Source organism: Macrobrachium rosenbergii, chromosome 41 (assembly GCF_040412425.1).
Source record: "Macrobrachium rosenbergii isolate ZJJX-2024 chromosome 41, ASM4041242v1, whole genome shotgun sequence".
Lineage (NCBI taxonomy): Eukaryota > Metazoa > Arthropoda > Malacostraca > Decapoda > Palaemonidae > Macrobrachium > Macrobrachium rosenbergii.
The window spans coordinates 16654643-16673372 of record NC_089781.1 but is presented as its reverse complement, the minus strand read 5'-3'; the positions used below and the strand labels follow the sequence as shown (position 1 = coordinate 16673372).

General features: G+C 37.5%; 1 protein-coding gene across 2 annotated transcripts; it reads left to right on the top strand.

The window, feature by feature from the left end:
• The first annotated feature begins 18 nt into the window (after positions 1-18).
• RpL24 (ribosomal protein L24) lies at positions 19-13297 on the top strand. 2 transcript variants are annotated; one of them, XM_067084049.1, is made up of 15 exons: positions 23-119; positions 255-330; positions 7919-8004; positions 8212-8325; positions 8811-8858; positions 8984-9047; positions 9287-10425; positions 10593-10751; positions 10922-10982; positions 11183-11234; positions 11408-11486; positions 11686-11737; positions 11906-11990; positions 12185-12236; positions 12983-13297. In XM_067084049.1, exons 1-7 carry the CDS (start codon positions 115-117, stop codon positions 9380-9382), a joined length of 489 nt encoding a protein of 162 aa, XP_066940150.1. In that variant the 5' UTR covers positions 23-114; the 3' UTR covers positions 9383-10425; positions 10593-10751; positions 10922-10982; positions 11183-11234; positions 11408-11486; positions 11686-11737; positions 11906-11990; positions 12185-12236; positions 12983-13297. The 2 variants fall into 2 exon arrangements, with proteins under 2 accessions (XP_066940149.1, XP_066940150.1); XM_067084048.1 differs by lacking the exons at positions 10593-10751; positions 10922-10982; positions 11183-11234; ... (3 more) ...; positions 12185-12236; positions 12983-13297 and having other exon boundaries at positions 19-119; positions 8984-9053; positions 9287-9432.
• The last annotated feature ends 5433 nt before the right edge of the window (positions 13298-18730 follow it).

The window sequence follows — 18730 nt, the reverse complement described above, 5'->3', positions numbered from 1 at the left end:
TATTGATAAAAAATAGATTGTAAATAATAAAAATGAACACATTTATACGAAAATGTGACTTGGGTCGGTATTCATTTGTTTACATCAGCTCTTTCCGAGTTGTAGTGCTTCAAGATGAAGTAGGTATCGCGGGTTAACTGTAAATTTTATCGAAGAATATCTACACCATCTTGTGTTACATTGAAATCAGATTTACATAAACGAAACACTGTTGTCTTATAGTTGTTTATTTTGCTTCTCTGCATTATTTTCAGGTTACAACTGTGTCATTACAGTGGATACAAGATCTATCCCGGCCATGGGAAAACCATGGTCCGGACTGATGGAAAGGTATGTTTTTGTATATATTTATCTTGTGATGCCACTTACGGACGATAGTTAATATAAAATTAAATGAAATCCCATAAATAGTTAAGTATCCCTAATTTTATTTAGCGAATACGGCCTGTTTTGTCAATCCCAAGGCGGTCTTGCCAGGCAATCTCTGCGTTCGTGTATGGCAATCATGTTTCTTTTATATAATTCTTCCCTTAAGTCTTTTAGCTGCCTCGTTACTTTCACGCGACACCATTTTATCTTCAATATATAATTTTACTTTATAATGAAATTCCTTTTATTGTTTTAATAGGGCAGTGACTTCGGTTATAACCACGGCCTCCAAAGACCGAATTCATTTGTAAAAATATATAGCCTAGGAAGGAATTTATTACAAACTTGTGGTACTGAAGGGCAAATAAACGGGAAACATACCTAAAAATCCTACATGGCCAAGGTAGACTTAGTAAAGGAACAGTATTTAAAAGCAAATCGTCTTAACCAATGTGACGCAACAGGTACAAGCTAGACTACCTTATGTAGCCTATCCTGGACCATAGGCAAAATTGCCTTAACTCCAACTACTATGGAGATGAATACACAGCCTAGGTTTAGACTGCTTGTTAACCCACTAGAAAATGTCCAAAGAAGTACGACCTAACTAGACTTGCCCTCTTACCTAACCTAATACCTAACTTAAATATGCTTAGACAAGGACAGTGGGCTACATTCCCAGTATCCCCCAAATAACACTGAACTTGGACGTGAACACATGGCCTATGTAAAGTTTACATTCAGACAGATGGAGTATTCCAGGCTGCCATGTACTGTCTGGAAAAGTTTCCTAAGATATGCTATCTGGCCATAATTACCCCTTTTCTAACCTGCATGTACCTCAAATATACAATAAGGAACATACCTTGTTGTCAACAGCATGGATGAACACAGAACAGTGTTGCTGGGTTTGGGTATTTTTTACGATTGAAGCATAATGCTAGGTATTTATTGAAGACTTTCTCTTCCCCGTCTAGATTTCAGTACATCCCCCCTAGCGCCCGCCAATGCTGCATGGTGTTCTGTTTAAAGCACCAGCTTTGGGGCCTACAAGGTATTTGGGAGTGATTCACTGTTTCGTGCGAATACCTCTCGACTTCTAATTGGGATATGCTGCCCAACAATCACTTATTAATTTAGCTCTTGGTAATACAGCATCCCCTTATGTATATTGGTGGCTAACATTTTCCACGTGTTTGATTGGATACCAGTACTATAAAAGTAATTTTAGACTCCTGTTCAAAACTCCCAAAAACTCGCACTCCTATGTGCCTCGTTTTGCTATATTTTCTTCTGAACCTGACAGTCATGACAGCTTTGCTGTGACCATTGATCAGAGTAAGTGTACAGTACTACACTATTTCCAATCCTTCTAGTTGTTTTAGGGGTTTCTTCCCTCACTGCCAAATGTACTTGTTTAGAAGTGACCATGTTTATTCCTTTTTAATCCGTGCCATACTGGCCACCCCAGAGGTTTTTTTTTTTTTCTCTCCTCCCCCCTCACGTCATGTCGTCCAGAGCTTTGTCATTTTCAAGGAAACTTAATCCTCCTTTTGATCTTTTCCTGATATCGCTACCTTCTTCATTGACCATAAGGGCTCTCTCTCTCTCTCTCTCTCTCTCTCTCTCTCTCTCTCTCTCTCTCTCTCTCTCTCTCTCTCTCTCTCTGTAAATGAACAATCACACGTTTGTATATACAGGTCAGTCCCCTCTCTCTCTCTCTCTCTCTCTCTCTCTCTCTGTAAATGAACAATCACACGTTTGTATATACAGGCAGTCCCCGGTTTACGACGGGGGTTACGTTCTTACGCCGTGTTGTAAGCCAAAAATCTTCAAAAATCCTAAGAAAACGTTACTTTTAATACTGTAGGTGTATTGGAAACAGTGTAAACTGCATTTTTATTGAGTTTTTCATAAAAAAAAAACTCCAAATTTTGATTATTCTGCCATTTTAGAGCCATATTTCTTTCGTCGGATCAGTGCACGACGCGTCGTAACCCTGGAACATGCGTCGTAAACTGGGAAATATCTGAAGAATATATCTGAAAAGCGCCATAACCTCGGAACATTGTAAGCCGGACCTGTTGTAAACCGGGCAATGCCTGTATACTCAAATTCTGTACTTAGCTAATGATATATCAATTTATATATCAGTTTTATGGTAAAACTTTTACTTTCACACCCTATATCTCGCTAAGAAATCCACAAATCCCCCATTCAAAATACAAAAGTCTACAACATGCAGTAAGCGTACCCTAATGTACCTGCAGACACAGCTCGCCTAGGTTACTCCTTACCTATATAATGATTGTTACGCGTTATTGAGAGATTGACTCACCACTCTATATACAAAAGGCTACTTCGTTTGGCCTGGTATCAGGACCATAAACGTTTTCTTTTACTCCCGTTCAGTGCCCCCAAAAACCCACACTCCTTCAGTATACATCCCTTTATTGTATTTTGTTTGCCAAACTTGGCCTTGTCAATCTCTACAACTTTTAATGGACCTCTATTGGACTATTGTGTTGGTATTTCTGTGGTGTAATACCGCCACACGGGAAAAGTTGTATCAGTTATATATGGTACTTTCACAAATTAAGTATACCCTGGTTTTACCAGACCACTGAGCTGATTAACAGCTCTCCTAGGGCTGGCCTGAAGGATTAGACTTATTTTACGTGGCTAAGAACCAATTGGTTACTTAGCAACGGGACCTACAGCTTATTGTGGAATCCGAACCGCATTATAGCGAGAAATGAATTTCTATCACCAGAAATAAATTCCTCTAACTCTTCATCAGCCGGGCGGAGGAATTGAACTCCGGCCCATCGAGTGACATTCTGAAGCTCAACCGACTCGGCCAACAAAGGGCTTAGGTACGTTCACAAGTTTCGACAACACATTTAACCTCAAACCGAGTTAATCTACCAAAGTTGAAATACCAACTGAGAAAACATGTGTTCCTAGACTCTGGTGCGACTTTTCAAACTAGATTCCTTTCACTCCTGATAAGTTAACATGACACCTCACTCCTTTTCCACGCGAATTCCTTGTGACCCTGTCGCAATGGAACCTGTTATATTTGTTTATAATTGGAGCACATTAAAGCAACTATAACATTTGTAGGTTAAATTTAAAAGTTTGTGTCCAGCCAAAACATTGACAGTTAGCTCGCGATCCCATGTTATAAGAGTGAATATCAACGGAAGTGAGGTTGCAACTGTGGCAGAGGTCCATTCCATTCGTGGGCGAAACTCAAAACGTGCAGCAAAAGCATTGATTAATTCCCATGTTATAAGAGTGAATATCAACGGTGAGGTTGACAAGGTCCATTCCATTCGCAAACTCAAACGATGAATCTGAATCTGAGGCCTGTGATAGGTTGGGTTGGATCAAGTTAAATCGGAGAATATGATAGCTCAGTTATAAAAAAAACACGTGCAGTAACCAATACCATGTCCGCAAAAGCCTGTGAACCAACCTTCAAAGTGCCTATGACCGTAATGATGTACTGCGGCCATCACCAAACCTACTGAAGAGCTGCAAATGCGTGACACCATTAACAATTGTTGGGGACTTGGGAAAAATTTGGTAACTAAATTGTGTGGTTGTGAAATTGTCGTATTTTGGCCGGGGTATTTTTGGTTGAAGAATTAGTTATTTTCTGTGAAGTATTTCACTTAATTCGTCAATGAAATGTGATATTTCCATTCTGGTCAAGCATGATTTTTCAAATAACATACACTGGAAAGTGGAGACTCGTACTCAACACCTCCTGGTCAGAGTACCTGTACAAAAACTATGTTCCAAGGCCTATGATTGGTTGAGTAGGATCAAAATTGTACAGTAGCTCCTCAGTATATGAATTTAATTCGTTCCAAATTCCAATTTGCATATCAAAATGTTCGTATATCAATCTGAATATTCCCATAAGGAATAATGGGGATTCAATTAATTCATCCCACTCAAGAATTTTCCCCCCCATATCAACCCTTTGTACCCACTTTAATACAGTTATTTTAAGCGCATGCACAGTATATCGTTTATGATAACCATATTCAACAAAATAAATAAAAGAATAAAGCATTTCACAATAAATTTTAACATACAAGATGAACAAAATTACGTCACCTCAGTGACGCACAGCTGACTTGAGATGAGGGAGGGAGTGTTTTGGTAAGGAGGGAAGGAGAAGAGACAGTGAAAACATTACTTTATGTACGTAAAAGCAGTAACAATTCATGTAAAAAAATAAATAAATAAATTTTAATACTGATACAATATAGAAACAATCAAATGCAATACAGTAACAATAAAAAATAGAAAGGGAATCTTACCTCGAGCGAGTGTCCGAGACAGCTCTTGTGGCAGCAGAGAGGTGAGGGAGGGGATGGTGGTGGGTTATCGGGTGGGAGATGCGGGTTCACTTCCGACTGACTTCCCAGATATGCCACTGGGACTGGGCTCGGTTGCTCTTTCTTTTTCACCTGGTTGGTTTCACTTACACTTGATTCGCCCGAATCATCCTTTTTGTTGCGGTAAAATACCTATCGAGTGGCACTTGCTTTTTGCAATTTTTTAGCACAGTAAAAATAACTTCCCCACATCATTAAACAACTGGCACCGAGTTCTGCTTCAGCTCACCTTGGATTGTTTGTTTCTACAAATTTCTTTAGATTTTCCCACATTTCACACCACTTCCTGATTTCTGTGAATGACAGTGGCAAAGTCAGCACTGTTTCCACCTCATCCTTGGAAGAAGAAAGTTCCTGTAACTCACCTCTTTGTCTCTGAGCATCTTCAATTCAACCACTGTCAACTCCTCGTGTTTGTCAATCGGTTCGTTCATGTCTTCGTGGTCTACCCCCAGCCCCATGGTTTTGCCAAATGACACGATCTCCTCTACAGTTTGGTCCTCATGAACGAAACCTTCGAAGTCACATTCAAGAACGCAGTCAGGCCATAGTTTTATCCATGCAGAATTGAGCGTTCTTTTTGTGACGCCCTGCCATGCTTTATTAATGAGCTTCAAGCAGCCGACGATGTCAAAACGCTCCTTCCAAAACTCCTTGAGGGTCAGGTTCGTTGCTTTAGTAACCTCGAAGCATCTTTGAAACAGATCCTTAGTGTAGAGTTTTTTCAAGTTGGATGACCTGCTGATCCATGGACTGGAGTATGGGGGTTGTATTGGGAGGGAGGAACACAATGTCGATGAAGTCAAACTGTGTGTCCAACAGCTCGCGATCTTTCATATCCTTCGGATGGGTAGGTGCAATGTCCATTACAGGTACGGCTTTGAGCGGCAGTCCATTTTCTTCTAGATAAATTTTTATAGTTGGGCAGCACACTTCGTTCAACCACTGCAAGAACGAAGCCTGTGTGACCCTTGTGGGCTCTGCTTAAACAATATTCTTGTTACTCCTACTGCAGTGTCTAATGCCTAAATTTCCTCTTCCTTCTTTAGAACGGTATATATCGTCGACATAGGTCTGCCATATTCTTGAGCTACGTCAGACTCGTGTGCCAGCTTCATGCTTGGCAATCATTTCTTTCTTAACTTCAACAGTTGAAGGCTCCTTTTTCTTCATCACTTCCTAAACAGGCTTTTTCTTCGTTTGTGGCCATTGATATTATCACTCGCAAGTGTTCTTCAGATGAATTGGTGTACTGTAGGGTTGTCTGGAGACAATTTATACTATTATTAAACTGTGTTGCCTACTAAAAATGCTCAAACATGACTAGATTTCTAGCCATCAGTTGCCATGGTATTTGGATGTATATTTTCTAAAAGCAGCAGGAGTTAATTTCAGCCTGTCAACATTTGTTGTCATTTTCTGCTCAGTTTTCCCTGTATAAACTTTCAGTGGGCAAACCTGGGTTTTGGACTGCACCCTGAGTAGTATCATATTCCCTTGGGGAAAATATCTGCTTTGTATTAAGGGTGAAAATGAGAATATGAAATGCTGCAAAAGAATTGGGTTTATTCATAGGTTTTTTTTTTGGGGGGGGGGAGGACTTTGCTGCAGGCCTCTGTTGCATTGATTGTGAGATATGTATTCCTTCAGTAATGTAACTTTGTTACAGAAAAACATAACTGAACATCCGGATGCTTATGCTGTATACTGTATAGCTGTTGATGGCTGTCTATTGAACTGAAAACTGGATCAAGATAACCAGTTTACATGAACTTCCAAAGGGATGTTCCACAAGTTAAAAAAATTGGCTGTAAATGTGAGTCACAATGTTCATCACTGGGTATAGTGTGATGGATTAATAATTGTTCAGACCTTTTTTTAAAACTAATCATAGACCTTAAGCCCAAGTACCTGTACAGTGCATCACCAATTTACAGCAGATTTGATCTTATGGCGCTGTTAAAGGAGTTTTATAACGCCGTAACTTAATTTTGTATCAAGTTACGGTCCTTGTGGTACTGTAACTGGATGCAACATCAAGTTATGGCACTGACAATGGTGAAACGCAGACTTCAGTGGAAATCAACTTGACCACATAATTTTATGTTTGGAAAAACTGAATAATTCTCTTCATTTGAAACATAACAGTAAATACCAGTGAGTACTAAGGCAGAAGTCAGTGATACATTTATACCAGACATCTTGTGGCCTACTCATGTATCCACTTTTTAAATTTAAGCTGCTGATGAAAAGCGTAACATATTCTCTTAGAGTGTCAACAGTTGAAAATATGGCCCTTCTGCTCTTTGTATCAGGTTATCTTGGCTTTGTATACTTGGGATAATCATTCAAAATACTGTCCATGAACTTGTTCAAGGGCACAGTGGCCTGCAGGTATTTATGTCAGCTAACCTGTTAATATACCAGTCATGCATAAAGGAAATCCTCTTTCGTCTTAGAATATATGAACATGATAAGCAAATGTATGAAAATTTGAAAAGGTATGAATGGGAGATCTGTCTAGTTATAATAGTTTGGAAATTGCTGTTTCATAAAGAAAATTATTTTAAAATGAGTCGGCGCATAGTATTACTTACGATTAAATTATGGAGGCAAAATTTAATTATGGAGGCAAAATTTAGTAAAGGGACATAGGAGTTGTATTTTGCTATGCATAAATATCTCAGGCTAATGTATTCTGATGACAAAAAACATTTAAATGTTTATAGAATGTTGCTGGCTTGAATAATTGTACAGCACTATAAATACTTGCAGCAATGACTAATGGGGTAAAATAGGCAGGTTGCAAGTTGCAGTTGGGTGGGCCTTGGTTTTTTTAGTGATCTGTTGTACTTTATATGAAAATTTGATTTGTTGTATCAATTATTTTATGACAAGCATTTAAAAATTAGTCTGTATGTCCTACTTTCATCTTGTACAGGTCATGAAGTGCCTTTGAAGAAATGCTATTTTGGGATTTTGCAACTTTTTTTTTTTTTTTTTTTTTTTTTACTCATTGCTAGGTTAGGTAGGGTCATGTTAACTTCTTAACTCAGGGGAACAATTACCTAATTAGTAACAGTGTTACAGCGGGTGGTTGAACACATTTAACGTTTTTCTTAATTTGGTTTTAGACTTTTGTCTTCCTGAACGCAAAATGTGAACGTGGATACAGACTGAAGAGGAACCCACGTGAAGTCCGATGGACTGTTTTATACAGGTAAATTTTAAATTTTTGATGCAATGCTAATTGTATGATTATCATTTTGAGTAAGGAATATTGCATTTAGATGTTTCCTTCTATTGGTGATATGTATTGTATATACTTTATTTATAAAATGTGTGTGTTTTTGTATTTATAAAATGTGTGTGTTTTTGTACAAGGAATGAAAATTTGAGATTGGTAACTAATTGCATTCCCTTTCAGGCGTAAGCACAAGAAGGGTATGGATGAGGAGACCGCCAAGAAACGTACACGCCGTACCCAAAAGTACCAGAGAGCTATTGTTGGTGCCTCACTCACAGACATTATGGCCAAGAGGCAAGTTTGATTTTTGTTTAGGTTAACTTTTTTTTTTTTTTTTTTTTTTTTTTTTTTTGGCCTAAATTTCAAAGTTTCCCTGTAGGTGGGTAGTGCCATCAGTGTTACCTCACATGGTGTACTATAGGCAATACTTAAAGGTCATTGCAGTGTCCCATCGGCCCCTAGGTGCAACCTCTTTCATTCCTTTTATTTACCTCCATTCATATTCTCTTTCTTCCATCTGACTTTCTACTGTCTAACAATAGTTTCATAGTGTGACTGCAATGTTTTCCTCCTGTTTACACCTTTCAAACCCTCTTACTGTCAATTCCCTTTCGGTGCTGAATGACCTTACAGGTCCCAACGCTTGGCCAAAATTCTATGTTCTGTTCCATATACACAATGTATAGTTCGTGGTAGACACTATAGCCTTGGTTGCATGTTGACAAGTAAGATGATGCACATATCCTATTTTTTTACATATCGTTTTTTGTTTTACACAGGAATATGAAGCCCGAAGTCAGGAAGGCTCAGAGAGAACAAGCCATCAGGTTAGTATCAGTTTTGTAAGAATGTCAAATGAATTCTTTTATCACAGTTGAGATATATTGAAAATTTTTAATTTCTCAGTAGAAGTTTAGAGTGAGTTTCATGGTTTTTCCTTTGATATTTCCAGAGCTGCTAAGGAGAAGACCAGAGCTGCAAAGGCTACCAAGAAGGCAAATTCACAAACTCAGAAAGTAAAGGTATTTGATTTTTTGTCTTAGGAAATAAGTTGAAAGAATATATATATATATATATGGTGTCAAGTCAGTCATTGTTTAGATTTATTGTACCTGACCTTTTGCCTTTTAGAAAGATAGGTTTGAATATAACCATTAAGGTCAATGCATGGATGCTTTATATAAAAAAATGTTTTATTACACTACTGGAGTGTCCTAAAGGTGCTTTGTCCACATAATGAAAACTCCCATTTCAGCCCAGCAAGAAAACCACCCAAAAGATTGCCAAGGTACCAAAGGCTGCTCGCCCTGGTGGCCATGGAGGACATGGTGGACACGGAGGGCGTCGCTAGTCCTTTTAATTGAATAAAGTGAAAAAAAAAAAGGCATTTTAAGGGTTGTATCATTTTCCAGTGTGTATTGGATTATTGTTTGGGTTCATAGAAGGATGACCAGCCCAATGCATTCATTTCATTTATATTGTTTTGTTTTAGGTGTTACCCTGGTAGTTTCTTGCCCAGTCCATGTGTTAGAATCTCTTCATGGGATGAAAAATAATTTGTCTTAATTATATTAGTGGTGTAATGTGTTCCCTTCATTTTCTTTCTCATGGCACTGGACTTAACCAGTTAATTTATTCCATTTTCTTTGACTGAAGTTACATGAGACCTTAAATTGTTTCTTTTGTGTTAAATTTATCATATTCAGCCATCATGGCATGAAAGGCAAAAATTTTAAGGGCCATCACAGTGTTTATTGAAACACTGTTGTTTCTGTATTGAGAGAATTGCCCATTGGAACACAAGCTAACTAGTCCGTCATGAATCAGAAGTAACTGTGAACTTTATCAAGGCTCATGAAAAAGTCTGGGAATTGGCAAATTCAGTAATAGACTATTATTCATGGGCTGTGGCACATGTTGGGTTATTTTTAATAAAAATTTTTAAGTTACTATACTTTGATCAAGAGACCAGCATCTGTCCAGGTATGTATTGCATTGTTGCATTTGTATTTCTCCCTCTGAAATATGTAGATGACATGCATTGATTTATTTTATACAACTAGTGTCTGGAAGTCTAAATGGATGGGTTGCAACTAGTCTGTTGACTGAATGATTAACTTTAACCTGTTAGAGACATTTTGCTCCAAGCACGACTGTCCACATGCTAATTATGATCCTGTCACTTGGTGTTAGAATGTGTAATATAAAAACTTTACTTGTACATACTAATTTATCCAGAATCCTTTTTAACAGGTTGGGTTTTCATCACATCTCTTGTCCTGCACTTTTACAATGGAAAAGAGCATGGATTCTGCACTTATCCTGGTTTTTCTGCATTAAAAAGGTTAAGAAGTGGAATGGCCCAGGCTTACGTGAGTGACTTGCCTTCTTGAGGTGAGTTTAATTTTCTCATTCTTTGTTATTTTTTAACCTGAATGATGATAAATTTTGAGCCAATCCAATGAATATGTGATTAAGTTGTAAGACTGAATCAGCTTTTTAATATGTGTACTGCTCTGCAGTTTTCTTTTTGGTAAATTTCCTTCAAATTTTTTTTGTAGATTGCATTCACCTGCAAGACTGAACCAATGATGATTGTAGGATTGTTTGTTGTTCTATGTCACTCCCATGATTTGAAGACTTGGTGATTCAGTTTATTAATCTGATTAGTATCATATGAAATTGATTGGTACTGGAGGTGAAAACTCCCTGGAGTGAGGGTTAGTAATAGAATTTTTGTATTATTTTAAAATATAATTGTTTTGATGAGAATTTTAGAGCCAATCCCATGAAAAATTTGATTACACTTGAATTACTGAATCTGATAACATTGTCTTTACTGTTTTCTACCAAAACCAATTAGTAACATCTCTAATCTTGTCATTTACAGAAGATAAGCCACCACTGAGATCTCTTGCAAAACCGAGTAATCTTCTGTCACCCTTTCGAAGGTATGCTACAGGATCAGTTTAATTTAAAGGTTATTTCACTTGGGGTTAGTAATATGTTTTTTGGTACGTGATACAGTATATGATGATCCTTTTCTGTCAATCCTATGAGTGTATGATTCCAGTTATCAATCTGATAAAAAGAACTCCAGAATGTAGTCTGCTCTTTTTTTCTTTTTTATAATAGTACAAATGTTTTACAGGCACAGGACAAGTGAGCATCTGTCATTTTTCCAGTTTTCGGACCTTGCCTAGGTAAGTACACGAGCAGTTTGAGGTTCTGGTGATAGAAACTGTTGTGATGAGAAACATGAGCCAATCCAATGATTCTATGATTATATCATGAAACTGAATGAATTGCATTAGGTTTGGAGTATGTTTAATTTTACTCTTGACTTAACATTATACTGTATTCTTTCTTTTTATAGTTAGTTGATTGGCTGTTATTTCCTGAGGAGGTGAAATGATCCCATATAAAGGAGCAATCATTGGATTTTGTGTTTGGAGGTAAGCTACAAGACTTAGTGTAAGATGTGTATTTGATATATTGTTAACATTTTTGGCAGTTCGTTTATAACTTGCTTCTGTTGTAAATGGAATTTGAGTGAAAATGCTTTTCTGTCCTGTGACTTGGATTCAAATAATCTGATAAGAAAAAATGTTTCAGTTATTTATTTGCCTTCATATAGTTCTTTGTTTTTAACAGGTTCAAGAAATTGGTTGGTGCTGGATGCCAGAAGTCAATGGATATGACAGAGGTAAGTCTTCTATGTTAGTACCCTGTACGTTCTTGAACACTGATTTTGATGAGCAATATTGAGCCAATCCAATGAGTTCATGATTACATTTTATTCTGAACCAGTTCTTATATAAATTTTTGTAAGCTTTAAAGACTTCAGACATTAATAAGCTTTTTCCACAATCAGGAGAGCTGCTAGAGTGATGGCCCTATGAAAGTTGAAGCAATGAATACATCTGGATTGAAGATGGTCGTCATTATTTTCATTTGAGGTACAGTATGGTAAACAGACTACTTTGGAGGAATTATCCATCAGCTTTGAGAGGCAAATGATCCAAATAATTTAATGATGATAGATTTCTGTCAATCCTATGACAATATGATTCCAGTAATTATTCTGAAGAAGTTGAAAATAGTGTGAAAAGTTATCCTTGAAGACTGTATAACATAGTCTTGTGTTTTGCAGACTGGAGTCGATGTCCTATTACAGATGTCTGCACGTGTATTGTAGCCAAGGGGTGAGTATACTATGTATTTTTGTTATTGAGGTTTTATAGACCAAATTATTTGGGAAAAAAAAATTTCCATGTTAGAAGCATTTATTTGCCTAACTATTATTCTCTTGACATTTTTTGTTGAACCTTTTTAGGGAGTGTAGTAGATTGTTGCTGCCTAGAGTTAATAGGGAAAAAAAGGTACTTAGTAATTGTGTATTTTACCTCTTAACAATCTTGTGCTTCATATGATAACCAACTTTTTAAAATTGTGTGGGAGCCTTCATCCCTCATTCATGAATTAATCCTTTCTGGGGTTAGACTGTTTTGTTCAGTTTAGATATTATACCTGCTACAGTTTTAGGTTTGGATAAGTGGTTTTTTGACATGTCTTATCATACTCACTTCATTCTAAGTGGCCAAATGAAAGGTGATGGAACACGAGTTTGAGTTTTGTAATTTAGAATGTATTTTTTTTATTTTACAAGTCCTAAAATTTGTAGACTTTCAAAAAAAATCTTGGATTTTTAGAACTACTGTATCAGGTTTATTCAGTAGTTTTGCACAGTTTATGAGAAGTAAAATACTGAAAAGATAGTGAACATCAAATAAGAAAATTTTTTCTGGGAAGAATTAGGGTTTATATGATGATATTTCATATCTGTCAATCCTATGATTCAATGATTCAAAATAGAGATCTGAATGAGATTTATAACAAAAGACCAAAGTTTTTGAGTCATGTCAAGAATTATAGTTTTTAATTATTACAGGTGTGGTAGAACACGAGAGAGGATCGGATGCTAATTCAAGATTGGAGCAGCCATCTTGAATTGTGGTTAAATTGAGCACAGGTGGAATATTGCTTGAAAGTGTTACATTGGCCAGTGGTTCATTTAAAGTGTAATTTAGCAGTGTGTTTTGCTTCACGGTGAATCATCATTCTGAGGTGCTGTTAAACTTTTATGTTAGAGCCTGATGTCCCCTTTTCTTTTATTTTTATTCAAAGATTTGAGTGCAAGCTAAGTGAAGTGTCACTAGTGATGCAAGGCTGCCATTTAAATGAAAATAAAATACCTGTTTATATATTTTTCACTTTCATTTCTCACTCTTTATGTCTGTCTAAACTGCAAGAGTTCTTGAATGCTTTGTGCCTTAAAAGGCACCATTTTGTCATAAGTCACAGCACTTTTAAGACTCACTTGAAGAACTAATTTCTCCAAGGTAAAATTTCATAAGGTGGATAGCTAAATGATGAAGGACGTTAGGAAGAAATCTTTCAAAACTGTCCACTAGTGCCTTTTTTTGTGGTTTCAAATAGGTGTAAATGTCAAAACTGCATTGGATCTCTGCTCCTGATGCTGACACCCCTAATTACTTGGGTCAAACTTCTTTAGTGGAATATGGTACATAACAAGACAGGAAGAAGTTAGCTGATTGAAAAGTGTAACAATTGACTCATAAAAGTAAGTTTCCTGGAAAACAAGGCTGGTATGTGAAAATGGAGAGATTGTAAATAATACATAGAAAATGAACATACGTATTACTTCCAAAGGTTAGACTACATTATTATTGCTCTAAAGGAGTAATGCAGCTTTAATCTGAATATCAGATTGATTATGCTACAATACTAGGAAGACTACCTTGGTTTTATTGTCAAATGAACAGAAGGCTAGAGCACACGATCAGGTTGTAGATAGCTCGTTAAGTAGCTTTCACTATTTCTCACAAGCTAGGCACTAAATGACCAAAAGATAGTTTCCAGTGATGTGAGCTTGAGTTACCGTAGAACTCTAGATGCGTTATAGGAAACCACCACCGTGAGCATTTTTGTCTAAGGTCTTGGGAAGCTGATGACAGCAGCCATTTTGTCAATAATAAAGGGTAAAAAAACAATTAACATTTGATTGCAGGCCCTCTGAGGAAAAGATTCTTTACAGTCCGAGACATCAGGTTGTTTAACATCAAGCCAGGACAGATAATTTTCTAACGCTGGTGACAATAGTAAAATTTACTGGTACATAAACCATGCCATACAATCTACAGTTAGTAAGTGAATCTAAAATGGTTTATAATGTAGTGAACAAAAAGCTTGATTCCTTGCGAGGATTCAGTTCGACTTGTAAAATTACACAGTTATATTGTTTAGTATCAACTTCTATAGCACTTCATTCTCTTTTCGGCAAGGTTCACTATCAATAAATGTTGGCTCAAAAACTCTTATCATACAATTTAACCGCTCCAAACATTCTTAATATAGAGATCTCTCTAGCTTCTTGCTTAACCTATTCTGTGACTATTCTTTGCTTACCTCATCATAACACTACTCACTATCTTGACCGGTTAACCATGCAGCTATTTAATCCCATTATCTTCAGTTGCTAACATTCACTAATTCCTTTCCTTAATACTATCCTCATTTCGACACATGCCTTCAGCAGCATTTTATAGGTCCAAACATGTCTTTCATTTTGAAAAATAACAAGAATTAGAACATTTAAAAATACGTTTTTGACTTTGGTGTTAATGAATACGAAAAAGAGCAAAGTTTGTAGACTCGAGATTACTGTATGCGACTGCACTCGCACAACACCGTTGTCACTCCTGTGAATCATTCTCTTACAATATTATGATTACACCCATTCTGGTTGCTTGTTCATCGAAAGGTAAACACAAGCTGCAAATTCTGCAATCGTGTTTAGTCTCGGTCGCTGTCTGTATGTCTTGTTAGGTGGGTATTCGATGTTTACAACAGCCGCTGGTGCCATTTGCGCACGCGTACATTCACAGTTTCTCACTTGTCAATTTACGAGCGTCTCCAATTATCAAACCATTTCTCTCTCTCTCTCTCTCTCTCTCTCTCTCTCTCTCTCTCTCTCTCTCTCTCTCTCTCTCTCAGGGAACTGTAGCTTTTTAACGAGGAAATTACATTTCGGTGCACTATCTATGGATGCTTTTGATATCTAATTTCACGCATTACCGACTCAAAAGCGAATCCCTGGTGGGTAATTGCCGAGTGAATCTAATTAACCTATAGAATACAACTTCTGATGTAATAAGTCACAGACACTGAGAATACAAGCGTTGATCATCTATCTTCACAGGTGAATACAAGTAGAGACTACAATAAAAGTAACGTACAAAAAAGACAAGAAGTTTCATGACGATCTGTGATGAAGTGGCATCATAGGTCTATGGCGGGCCCGGGAATAAATTAAGAAATTACGTGGCCATTCTGCTAATAACGAATATCGGGTTAATTTCAGATTAACAGGAAGTGTACTTCTTTGAGAAAAAGAAAATACGACACAAACTGACATATTTATGCTTCAGAAAGGCTTTTATTTTTTTTAAACGAGAAGACTGACGGGATGGGAAACATATAGGCTTCTTTTTTATTTTTTTGCTAAATTTATTGATACTGTATTTTAAAATATAAAAAATAATAGAGCTATTTTATATCAAGAAAACTGAATCATTTCATTTTGTACGTCTAAAGAAACGGCACAGAATAAAAACGGAATGTCCCAATTGAACGCGTATTCAAAGTGAATTTTCTTTTAAATTTCAAATCCCTTCTGTTCACGAAGCTCAAACAGAAATCGACAGCAAATAACTTTTTCGGCATCCTTATAGCAGAAACTTTAAAAATCAGATGCAATCTCCTACATTTCAGGAGATTGTGGGCTGATGTTGATTAAGCTGGCCCCCCTCTCTCTCTCTCTCTCTCGAGTTTTCGTGCAAGATAAACCTAAATTAGAATTCTAGCGAGGACGTCATAGGCCTGTTACTGGCCTACATGACTTACGTGCGATGACAAGGGTTGTTATTCACGCAACTTATGAAAAAAAATAATTTTGGGGCCTACTCTCATTTGGTGCGGAGGCTGTTAATATTCACAATTTTCACTGACATTTAATTTCACACAGCATAGCCAATTGTCGCTGCTCTTTAATTTTGGAACATGCTGTTTTCTGTATAAGACTCCACTATGTCAAATTGTCAATTGTACTTCCTTACATTTATGACTTTCATGAATGGATGTTTTCTCATCTTGCTAACAGGCTACGTCTGCGGATATGGTGAATTTTTTATCAACATACGCGTAGGTATATAATACAGGAACGTTTGTGTGTGTGTATTAACTCATACACATTTCCCTGTTATACACATTAAGCAAAAACACATCCAAAAACGCAGACACAACCCGGATATATGGGAAAGACTCCACCATGGCATACGAGTGAAGTGACGGACGGTCCTGACATCAAATTCTGTGCTTCAAAGAGGCACTTCGCCTAATTTTGTTTACCCCAAGGGTGTCCCTAAACTGCTGGCACGTTGCAGGGATGGGGGGAGGGTTTACGGGATAGGGGTTAGGGAAGGGGGTTGGTGGTTCTTGAGAGACTTTCGTCAAAGGAAACCTAATTAGAAAAGTTTAAATAGAACCCCAGCTTGCGAATAATGAGGCTGTTGCCAGCCATCGGAGGTCCCCATGTTTAGCATGGGACTAGTCTCATGACCTTACGTCACAAGAACTGTGTGTGTGTGCGTAGAGAAGGTCAATGGAAGACGCAATCATCCCGAAATGACTGGGTCTGACCAGTCATTAGGAAGGCATATATCAAAATCTGTCCAATCTAGACGTGGAATGTGAACAGTCTTCCACCAACGGTAACTACACATTACGCTCAAAAATGAGTGGCTGTTGAAGCTCCCAGAATCCCGTGTACAAAAAACAACGAAGCATCGCGCAGTACTTCATAATTCATACTTCATATTTCGACAGTATTTTGAAATCTCTCTTATTCGCAGGAAAGGACTGTAGAAGGCCTCCCTGATGAATTCGTGCAATTGGAACGTCAGAAGTTCAAGGGAAGATGCAATGCATTACTACCCTAATACAATTCTTGTATTTTAATATTTTACTTGCATTTGTATTTATTTATTTGTTAATTTATTTGCCTTTCGAATAGCTGATCTCCTCTTTCTATATATTCCATTACCTGCTGTTACTTCTTTCGAATGAACACCATATTCTTTGGAAGCTTGAATTTCAAACTACCCTGTGGACTCATTCCGTAAGAATAGTGTTCATCTTCTGAATAATAATAATAATAATAATAATAATAATAATAATAATATATAAATAAATAAATAAATAAATAAATAAATATCAACTTCTGGGAATGTAAGTTAAGAGTTGGTGTTGTCGAATTCATCTCTCTCTCCTTACTTCTTAGAATGTAGCTATCAGGCGTTTCGAATTCACCTCTCTCTCTCTCTCTCTCTCTCTCTCTCTCTCTCTCTCTCTCTTCTCTCTCCTTACTTCTGGGAATGTAGATATCAGGTGTTGTTGAATTCTCTCTCTCTCTCTCTCTCTCAAGGAGGTACGTGCCCCACCACCATTGTGCCGAGTCGTAATGTTTCTCCATCATCAGTTCATCACTGATCGCATTTGCTAAGTTCCATCGCGACGACTTTTATCCTCCATTTGTTCAGGAGGCAGTGGAGCCATTTATCTATCGTCAGGGGCAAGGGTGCGTGAGTTGACGTTTGTAATTGGGTATAACAGATGACGTCTTTATTACCGTAATTGTTGTGGTGCCTCCTTCAAACTGTGTTACTGTGCACGTGCTCGGTCTCACACGTGTATGTTTGTTTGTTTACAAGTGTATGTGTGTGTTATGAATACGATTTAATCGTACATATTAATTATATTAGCGAAAATCCTCTTTCACATATATAAGTAACAGGATACAGACCTAAGTTTGCTATCAGAAGATAGGCCTAGGTCGGTCTAATGAGAAAGAGAATAGGCCTTAGTCAGTCTACGGTTAGAAAGAGAATAGGCCTAGGTCAGTCGACTGAGAAAGCGAATAGGCCTAGGTCGCTCTACTGTTAGAAAGAGAATAGGCCTACGTTGGTCTACTGAGAAAGAGAATAAGACTAGGTCGTCTACTGAGAAAGAGAATGGGTCTAGGTCGGTCTAATGAGAAAGAGAATGGGCCTAGGTCGGTCTACTGAGAAAGAGGATAGGCCTATGTCGGTCTACTGAGAACGAAAATAGGCCTAGGTCGGTCTACTGAGAAAGAGAATAGGCCTAGGTCAGTCTACTGAGAAAGAGAATAAGACTAGGTCAGTCTGCTGAGAAAGAGAATAGGACTGGGTCGGTCTACTGAGAAAGAGAATAGGACTAGGTCGGTCTACTGAGAAAGAGAATAGGCCTAAGTTGGTCTACTGAGAAAGAGAATAGGACTAGGTCGGTCTACTGAGAAAGAGAATAGGTCTAGGTCGGTCTACTGAGAAAGAGAATAGGTCTAGGTCGGTATAATGAGAAAGAGAATGGGCCTAGGTCAGTCTACTGAGAAAGAGAATAGGCCTAGGTCAGTCTACTGAGAAAGAGAATAGGACTAGGTCGGTCTACTGAGAAAGAGAACAGGCCTAGGTCAGTCTACTGAGAAAAAGAATAGGCCTATGTCAGTCTACCGAGAAAGAGAATAGGAATAGGTCGGTCTACT